Source organism: Chiloscyllium plagiosum, unplaced genomic scaffold (assembly GCF_037043375.1).
Source record: "Chiloscyllium plagiosum isolate Xiang-an unplaced genomic scaffold, Cpla_swu_hap1 HiC_scaffold_35, whole genome shotgun sequence".
Classification (NCBI taxonomy): Eukaryota; Metazoa; Chordata; class Chondrichthyes; order Orectolobiformes; family Hemiscylliidae; genus Chiloscyllium; species Chiloscyllium plagiosum.
Genome location: NW_028270173.1, coordinates 5723157 through 5733297, shown reverse-complemented (window position 1 = coordinate 5733297; position 10141 = coordinate 5723157). Strand labels below are relative to the sequence as shown.

Here is a 10141-nt window from a genome sequence, read left to right as displayed (position 1 = left end):
ATAAGAAAATCCTTTTAAAGCTCTGTTGACTTTAACTCTTTTCTTCCTGCAGTACTGTAGTGTGTTTAATCTTCAGTTCCTGGAGACTTCTGACCCTTCTGGAGAATTGTTTAACTGTTCTGTAGAACGCACTTTTACAATATTCGTTAAGATATAAAGACAAAAAAAGCAAACTAACTTTCCTCTCCAAACGCCGTATCCTGTGGGTGGGGATAGTCCCATGGGGGAAATGTTGGGTGTGACAAAGTGGGGACACACATAGAAAGCATTGGCAATAATTTATATAAATAGAGAAATAAATAATCGCAGCCATGAATAGACAGAAAGGTTATTGTATGACACGCTGGGGCGTCGCGCAGGGCAAAGTTGTGAGTTAACGTCAATGATCCATTGGCTCTCTCTCTGAAAGAGCAAAGTTACTTGGTTCACCCCAATGGTTCAGTCCTTGATTAAGGGCCTCTGTCTTTCACCTATTATCCTAACTGAGTGTGCAGTGGAAACAGCAAACTCCTGGCCAGTTCCTCCTGGGATGCTGGAGTGTTGGAGCACTGTCCTCCGACTGGTGTCAGAGTTACCCTCGGGTGGTCCTGTCTGCAGGGGAGATTCATGGCTCCTCTTCACTTCCCCAGTGTGGAAAAGAACAGGGTGGGGGGGCTACGTGACGTCCCTGTCCTCGGGGTCAGTTGGGCATGGGCTCCTCGATCCTCCATCAGCCGCTTGACCAGAGAAGCTTTCTCCTGCTCTAAGGTAGTGACTCGTTCACGCTTCGATGACAGCTCCTGTAGGCCAGATACAGACATGAATGAACAGTGTGCTGTTTCACATTAAAACAGGAAGACAGTGGGGTGCTGTCAGGGGGCAGGGACTGCTGTCACATGCTACAGTCAGAGAAAACACAGTGTCTGAAATCAGATGGGGCTTCAGCAATTGGACAACATTTGTTAGCCAATCCTGACTGTGCTGAGATGGACCCTGGAAGACAGTGTGAGGTTATCACCTTTACAATTCTCATGTATCAATGCATGGAACCCTACTCCCTGCAGCTCCACACAATACGTTCACCGGTTACACTTTTCTCAATGAGGAAAGGCCGATGGAGACAGCCAATCCCGCGGCAATGCCCTGACCAATCAACGTGCCTGGTTTGAGCTAACAGCTCCTGCTGCATCTCCATGCCAACGTGGCCCAACCAATCAGCCCTCTCCCCTCATGTTGCAGGTGACACTGTTTCCTCTCTAATGCCCCCTTTCTCCTGATTCAGTTCCTGGTGAGCTGGGGTCAGGGAGCTTCCTCCTTGTGCAATGTTTAAGATCGGTTCTGCGAGCAATTCTTACAGCAATTGTCCAAGTGTCAGCCCAGCTTCAGCAGGTATTTGCCCAACCCCCTCCTGTTATGGTTGTGGGGATGGGGCAGGACAGTGGTCTGAGGGTGTATGGGATCAGCCATGATCCTATCGAATGGTGGACCATGCTCGAGGGGCCAAATGGCCTACTCCTGCTCCTAGTTCTTATGGTCTTATAGAGTCATAGAGATGTACAGTACAGAAACAGACCCTTCGGTCCAACTCGTCCATGCTGACCTAAATTAATCTAGTCCCATTTGCCTGCACCTGGCCCATATCCCTCCAAACCCTTCCTATTCATATACCCATCCAAATGCCTCTTAAATGTTGTAATTGTACCAGCTTCCACCACATCCTCTGGCAGCTCATTCCATACACATACCACCCTCTGTGTGAAAATGTTGCCCCTTAGGTCCCTTTCATTTCTTTCCCCTCTCACCCTAAACCTATGCCCTCTAATTCTGGACTCCCCCACCCCAGGGGGGAAAGACCTTGTCTATTTATCCTATCTATGCCCCTCATAATGTTATAAACTTCTGCGAGATCACCCCTCAGCCTCTGACGCTCGAGGGAAAACAGCCCCAGCCTATGCAGCCTCTCCCTGTAACTCAAACCCTCCAACCCTGGCAATATCCTTGGAAATCTTTTCTGAACTTTTATACTAATAATAAAGAACAGTACAGCACAGGAACAGGCCCTTCGGCCCACCCAGATGACACCGACACGATGCGTTCCGAAACTAAAAACCTTTTGACTCTGTGTAGTCCATAATCCCTCTATTCCCTGCCTAGTCATGTATCTGTCCAAATGCCGTTTAAACGTTGCTATTGTATCAGCCCCTCCACCACCTCCTCTGGTAGCACATTCCAGTCACCTACCACCCTCTGTGTAAAAAAACCTCACCTCCCACATCTCCTTCAGACTTACCCCCTCTCACCTTAAACCTATGACCCCTACCCATTGTCATTTCTAAAAGACCCAACTATCCATTCTATCATTCTATCCTGGGAAAAAGACCCCAACTATCCATTCTATCATTCTATCCTGGGAAAAAGACCCCAACTATCCATTCTATCATTTTATCCTGGGAAAAAGACCCCAGCTATCCATTCTATCATTCTATCCTGGGAAAAAGACCCCAGCTATCCATTCTATCATTCTATCCTGGGAAACAGACCCCAACTATCCATTCTATCATTCTATCCTGGGAAACAGACCCCAACTATCCATTCTATCATTCTATCCTGGGAAACAGACCCCAACTATCCATTCTATCATTCTATCCTGGGAAAAAGACCCCAGCTATCCATTCTATCATTCTATCCTGGGAAAAAGACTCCAACTATCCATTCTATCATTCTATCCTGGGAAACAGTCCCCAACTATCCATTCTATCATTCTATCCTGGGAAAAAGACCCCAACTATCCATTCTATCATTCTATCCTGGGAAAAAGATTCCAACTATCCATTCTATCATTCTATCCTGGGAAAAAGACTCCAACTATCCATTCTATCATTCTATCCTGGGAAAAAGACCCCAACTATCCATTCTATCATTCTATCCTGGGAAAAAGACCCCAACTATCCATTCTATCATTCTATCCTGGGAAAAAGACTCCAACTATCCATTCTATCATTCTATCCTGGGAAAAAGACCCCAACTATCCATTCTATCATTCTATCCTGGGAAACAGACCCCAGCTATCCATTCTATCATTCTATCCAGGGAAAAAGACCCCAACTATCCATTCTATCATTCTATCCTGGGAAAAAAGACTCCAACTATCCCAGGATAGAATGATAGAATGATAGAATGATAGAATGAAAGATTCCAACTATCCATTCTATCATTCTATCCTGGGAAAAAGACTCCAACTATCCATTCTATCATTCTATCCTGGGAAACAGACCCCAACTATCCATTCTATCATTCTATCCTGGGAAAAAAGACTCCAACTATCCATTCTATCATTCTATCCTGGGAAAAAGACTCCAACTATCCATTCTATCATTCTATCCTGGGAAACAAACCCCAGCTATCCATTCTATCATTCTATCATGGGAAACAGACCCCAGCTATCCATTCTATCATTCTATCCTGGGAAAAAGATTCCAACTATCCATTCTATCATTCTATCCTGGGAAAAAGACTCCAACTATCCATTCTATCATTCTATCCTGGGAAAAAGACCCCAACTATCCATTCTATCATTCTATCCTGGGAAACAGACCCCAGCTATCCATTCTATCATTCTATCCTTGGAAAAAGACCCCAACTATCCATTCTATCCTGGGACAAAGACTCCAACTATCCATTCTATCATTCTATCCTGGGAAAAAGACTCCAACTATCCATTCTATCATTCTATCCTGGGAAAAAGACTCCATCTATCCATTCTACCATTCTATCCTGGGAAAAAGACTCCAGCTATCCATTCTATCATTCTATCCTGGGAAAAAGACCCCAACTATCCATTCTATCATTCTATCCTGGGCAAAAGACTCCAGCTATCCATTCTATCATTCTATCCTGGGCAAAAGACTCCAGCTATCCATTCTATCATTCTATCCTGGGAAAAAGACCCCAACTATCCATTCTATCATTCTATCCTGGGAAAAAAGACTCCAACTATCCATTCTATCATTCTATCCTGGGAAAAAGACTCCAACTATCCATTCTATCATTCTATCCTGGGAAAAAGACCCCAACTATCCATTCTACCATTCTATCCTGGGAAAAAGACTCCAGCTATCCATTCTATCATTCTATCCTGGGAAAAAGACCCCAACTATCCATTCTTACCCATGTCTCTCATAATTTTGGAAACTTCTATCAGACTGCCCCTCACCCTTCGACATTCAAGTGAATACAAACCAAGTTTGCCCAATCTCTTCTCATAGCTAATCCCCTCCAAACCAGGCAACATCCTGGCAAACTGTTTCCATACATGTTCCAAAGCCTCCACATCCTTCTGGTAGTGTGGCAACCAGAACTGTACACAATGTTCCCAAAGGTGGCCTGACTAAAGCCCTCCGAACAGCTGCAACGTGACTTGCCAATTTTTATACTCCATGTCCTGACTGATGAAGACAAGCTTGCCACGCATCTTATGGACCACCTTATCCACCTGTGTTTCAGGGAACTGTGGACTGTATGCTTAGGTCCCTCTGTCTGTGTGAACCTACCCTGTCCCTCTCTACCCTCTTCCTCCTGAAATATGTATAAACCGCCTTGGATTTACCTTAATCCTGTTTGCCAAAGACATTTCGTGGACCCTTTTAGCATCCTAATTCCTTGTTCAAATTCTTTCCTGCTAACTTTGTCTTCATCAAGGGATCCCTCTGTCTTCAGTTTCCTAAAGCTTACATATATCTTCTTTCCCTTTTTGACTAAGCTCTCAATTTCTCTTGTCATCCAAAGCTCCCAAGTCTTGTCATCCATATCCTTCATTTACACAGGAACATGCTAATCAACTGGCCTTTAAAATATTCCCACATGCCAGATATGGATTCACCCTCAAACAGCTGGCCCCAATCCACATTCCCCAGTTCCTGCCAAAAACTGTGGTAGTTAACCTTCCCCAATTTCATTCTTTCACCTGAGGACTACTCTTACCCTCATCCATAAGCCACTTAAAACTCACAGAATTATGGTCACTGCTCCCTAAGTGCTCCTCCACTGATACTTTGATAACTTGGCCTGGCTCATTCCTCCATACCAGGTGTAGTATTACCCCTTCCCTAGTTGGACTATTTGCATATTGCTTCAAGAGCCCGTCCTGGACACACTCAGCAAACTCCACCCCCACCCATTCAAGCCCCTGGCACTAAGGGAGTCCCAGTCAATATCAGAGAAGTTAAAATCACCCAGATCATACGACATAGGAGCTGATAAGTTTCTCAACCCCATTCTCCCGCTTTCTCCCTGTAAACCTCGATTCCCTTGATACCCAAGAACCTATCTATCTCAGTCTTAAATATACCCAATGACCTGGCCCCCACAGCCTGCTGTGGCAGTGAATCCCATTGATGCCCCACTCTCTGGCTGAAGAAGTTTCTCCTTATCTCTGTTCTAAAAGGCCTTCCCTTTACTCTAAGGCTGTGCCCTTGGGTCCTAGTCTCTCCTCCCAATAGAAACATCTTCCCAACATCCACTCTGTCCAGGCCATTCAGTATTCTGTACGTTTCAATTAGAATCCCCTCATCCTTCTAAACCCAGAGTCCTCAAACATTCCTCATGTGTTAAGATTTTCATTCCTGGGATCATTCTCGTGAAACTCCTCTGAACCTGCTCCAAGGGCAATGTATCCTTCCTGAGATATGGGATCCAAAACTGCGTACAATGCTCCAAATGTGGTGTACAGAACCTCAGAAGTACATCCCTGCTTTTATATTCAGAACAACACTGCTTTATCTTTTTCCATAACCTGTCCACATACCTGCTCCTCCATTATCCTCCCTCACTTATGGAGATCCAAACAGCACACACAGTACTCCCAGGGTGGTCTCACCAAGGCCCTGCATAATTACAGCAAGACGTCCCTGCTTCTGTACATGAACAGTCTCGCTGGGAAGGCCATTTCCCTTCTTCACCGCCTGCTGTTCCTGCAATGTTTAGCCTCAGTGACTGGTACAGGGACACCCAGGTGTCATTGCACATTCCCCCCTGCCCACCCACTCTTTCCCAATGCCATTCAGATAATAACCCGCCATCTTGTTTTTGCTACCAGCATGGATAACCCCGCATTGATCCACATCTGTCAGGCATATCCATGAACACCAGCGGGTCCTACCTTGGTCAACAGGTAGTTCTGTTCTTTCAGCGAGCTGATTGGCTGTTGTTGGAATGATTCTGCTCCAAGGGGAGATCTGAAGCCATCGACCCGAGGGGCAGAGAATGGCACCTGTGGATGAGAAAGGGTGGAGGCTCAGAGCTTTCAACACTGGTGCAAGGGTCAGAGCCCAGAAGGCACCCTCGCCCAAGGGTGACTGCGAAGGCTGGAGATGGAGACCTTTAGTGCGGGAGAGTCAGTCTGTCACACAGGGAGCTCCAGATCAGCTCGGGCCATCGGGCGTGTGCAACACTTTCAGGGTGACTGTGAAGAAGGTGGAGGAGCGCACAACGGTCGATCGGACGGTGTTTGTGAAGAAGATTTTGCTGGAGTGCTGCGGGTTTGAATCCGCGGACGTGTACTGTCTGCAGGATTTCCCTGCAGCAGGCTATTTCAATGTGACCTTCAGGAGTGTGAAGAATTGTGAGCAGCTCCTGAAGGTCTTCAAGGAGAAGGAAGGGGAGCCACTGTTCTCCATCTTGTCGGTGGTCCCGTTGTGTGTGCTTCCTGCGCAGAGGAGTCGGGTTGTAACAATCCAGATGTACAACGCTCACGTCCCAGCAGCAGATGTCCTGACCTTCTTGAGAAGATACGTCCAGGTCGAGGGAGAGAGTACCGATGTGGTCGATCCTTTCGGGATCTGGACCAGCAAACGACAGGTCAGGGTAACCCTGAGGGTCGATACCAGTGGGAACATCCTCCACCCACCCTCCAGCTTTGCCATCGGAGGAAGCAGAGGTTACCTGACATACGCAGGGCAGCTGAAAGTGTGCCGAACCTGCGGGAGGTCAGGCCACATGGCGGCGGATTGCAAGGTGACCGTCTGCCGAAACTGCAAACAGGAAGGCCACCCGACCAAGGACTGTAAGGAGGCCAAGAACTGTAATCTGTGCGGAGAGGCGGGCCACATGTACAAGGCCTGCCCAAGACGAGGGGCCGCCACCTATGCACAGATGGCCGGAGGTGGCAACATGAGCTGTGGACCGCCTAAGACCAGCAAGGTACCACAAAACAGCACGGGAACGGTGTCTGGAGGCTCCCAGAAGGAAGGCCAGGCTGTAGCGGAGCAGACGGCAGACAGCGGGGAGGTGCAGCAGCCGATCCAAGCTCCTTCAGGACAGACAGAGGAAATGGAAGAGGAGGGACCAAAGGAGGCAGAGGATTGGATTACTGTCAAAAGCAGGAAGAGGAAACCTCCCAAAGCCACCCAGCGAAGGGGGAAGCGACACCTAAACGAAGAGGACACAGGCAGCTCTTCCGACGGTGAGGACGGGCGCAAGGAGAGTCGTCACCAGAGGAAGAGACAGAGCGCCGCGGGGAAAAAGGAGGGCAGCACCATCCAAGCAGGAAAAGACAATGCCTCTGAGGGGACGGGTAAAGGCCTCCCCCCACCCAGTGAGAACCAAGAGGTACCCACCGACCCACAGCTCCAGGTAACTGGGAGCAACGGTCCTGTGACAGCCCGACTGTCAGATGGAGAACTGGACCATGCGGACCCTGGGCCCGACCCGAAGACACCAGAGCAGGGAAATGGCTGCAGCATGGAGCCGGACAGCTACCTCAGCCCTGAGAGGGTCCAGCAGTTTGCCGTCACCACAGGAATGCACACAGCTACCCCAGAGAGGCAAGACCAGCAGCGAATGGACACTGTTAACCTTGTAAACTGTTAAAATGGGGATAAGAGTTGCCAACATCAATGTGCGTAGCATCAAATCGGCTACGCGATGTGTTTCTACGATGGCCTTCCTGGCCAACGTTAAAGCCAACGTCCTGTTCCTGCAGGAGTGTGGGATACCACACCTCAGCAGCTACAGGAGATGGTCGAGGTTGTGGGCCCATGGGCCGTCAGTTTGGTCGGGGGGCAACGATAGCCGCGCCTCCGGCCTGGGTATCCTGTTGCGAGGAGGCAACTTCACCATCTCTGAGGTTAAGGAGGTGGTGGGCGGGCACCTCCTCGTCACCGACGTCATGCACAGGAATGCTCCCCTGAGACTGATTAATGTGTACGCCCCAGTGGGTAAGAGTGAACGGTTGGCCGTCCTGCAGCAGCTTCCACTGTTGCTGGCTACGTCCAGGCTGGTCATTCTGGCCGGAGACTTCAACTGTATCATTGTTGCAGATGGACGATCCGGCGGGGGGGACAGTAAACTGGACGCCACGTCCAGAGCCCTGATGGACACGGTAAAAGATGCCAAGCTGCACAACGTCTTCAGCGCCCCTGCAGACGGAGCGTAGCGTAGATACACCTGGTCACGGGCAGACGGGTCTATCCCCCAGCATTTATCGCCCCGCCCATAGTTGCTCCTTAAGAAGATGGTGGTGGGCTACCTTCTTTAACTGCTGCAGTCTGTGGACAGAGAGAGGAAATCTTCCACTCCCCACTGTGATTCGGAAGGAGGAATTACCTGTGTGCCGGGAAGGTCTGGGCAGGATCTGGAGGACACTAGCTCCTTGTGGGCATGGCTATCGACAGATCCCGGCAGCAGGGATGGGGAGTGGAGGGGGGAATGGGGAGGGGGAATGATAGTTCCTAACCGCTTGCCTCTCTTCCACAGCGACTCTCACACCCGGGTGTCCTTGGAGAGGGAGCACTCCATTTTCATTTAGTTCCCTCCCTCCTTCCTCCCCTCCCCTCTTATATTTACAATGTGGGATCTTTCACGGTGAACACTGGCAAGGTGGTGACAGTTTAAAAAAAACATCCAGACGTGCAATGGAAACAAATAAAATGGAAAAAAAGAAATATTGGGTTTGTTTATTTTCTGGAGGGAGGGAAATCTGACCTTCTTACCCAGTTTGGCCTACACGTGACTCCAGACCTACAGCAATGGGGGTCGCCTCTTTGCCGCCCTCTGAGACATCTTTGCATTCCTCCTGTTCACATGGCAGTCAGGGATGGGTAACAATTACTGGCCTTCCAGCCATCCCAGAAGAGAAAGAATAATTTAGATTGAAATGACTCGCTTTTAAAGATTGGGCCATCTGGCAATAAAATGTTCCGGCAAGGCTAGAGGTGGGTACCATTGGGTCTGGTTGGACATCATCTGGGAGCGGTCATCACACGACTTTCTATCTTCAAAGGCCTGCTCCCCCGAGCTCCTGCCATTGGTCGGCCAACATGTCAATCATCACAGAAACCCCCCCCAGCCGGACAATGAGATACGGGCCAGGAGCAGGCAGGTGGGACTTGTTCAGTTTGGAATTCAATATGGTCAGGATGGACTGGTTGGGCTGAAGAGTCTGTTTCTGTGCTGTATGACAGTAAAACATTCCACTGTCTAAACCCGGTAGCCCTAGGAGAGTCCACAATCCGGATGGTGTTGAATGGGAGAGCTTTGGGGGCGTGAGAGGAGGTAAATTTGTTGGGCTCTCGCTCCTGTTTCTAAGGACCCCTGAGTCTAATGACAGAGTCCTCTATAGGGGGGTGGAGGGACAAATTTCCTTCCCAAAAGAATGTCAACCAGATTAGTTTTACCCACAAACCCACGGTCTTTGTGATCACCCCCACCTTTTCGAAGATCGATTTCATCAACAGAGTTTTCAACTCTGAGACTGCTCAGTTGAAACCTGAGTACGTTTCACCAGAGCAGGCGGTGACAAATACACTAACGGAGCCGTACACCGTGATAAATGTGTGTATTACGTTGACTTTTATATCATTTGGGCATTTGGTTTTTAAAATAGGGGCAGATGGATTTTGGTTTCTGTTCTGTGATTGTTAAGTTTATTTTCGCAATAAAAAGGTCAGAGAGTAAATTTGGGAAAGTGACGTAAAGGTGTCATTTCTGAAAGAACGTAAGAACCAGGAGCAGGAATGGGCCATTTGGCCCATCAAGCCTGTTCCGCCATTCAACGAGATCATGGCTGATCTATTCAAGGCCTCAGCACCACTTATGCACCCTCTCACCGTTATGCTTAAGTCCTTTATTGTTCCAAAATCCATCTAGCTTCGCCTTGTAAGAACAT

At 48.5% G+C, this 10141-nt stretch overlaps 1 protein-coding gene across 1 annotated transcript in view; it reads right to left on the bottom strand.

The window, feature by feature from the left end:
- Positions 1 to 266: 266 nt before the first annotated feature.
- Positions 267 to 10141, bottom strand: part of LOC122546741 (suppressor APC domain-containing protein 2-like) — a 61526-nt gene continuing 51651 nt past the window's right edge. The window contains exons 6-7 of the mRNA XM_087979794.1: positions 6137 to 6247; positions 267 to 779 (exon numbers count right to left, since the gene is read on the bottom strand). Coding sequence (XP_087835920.1) covers positions 618 to 779; positions 6137 to 6247 — 273 coding nt within the window. The 3' untranslated portion in view covers positions 267 to 617. The remainder of the gene's footprint in view (positions 780 to 6136; positions 6248 to 10141) is intronic.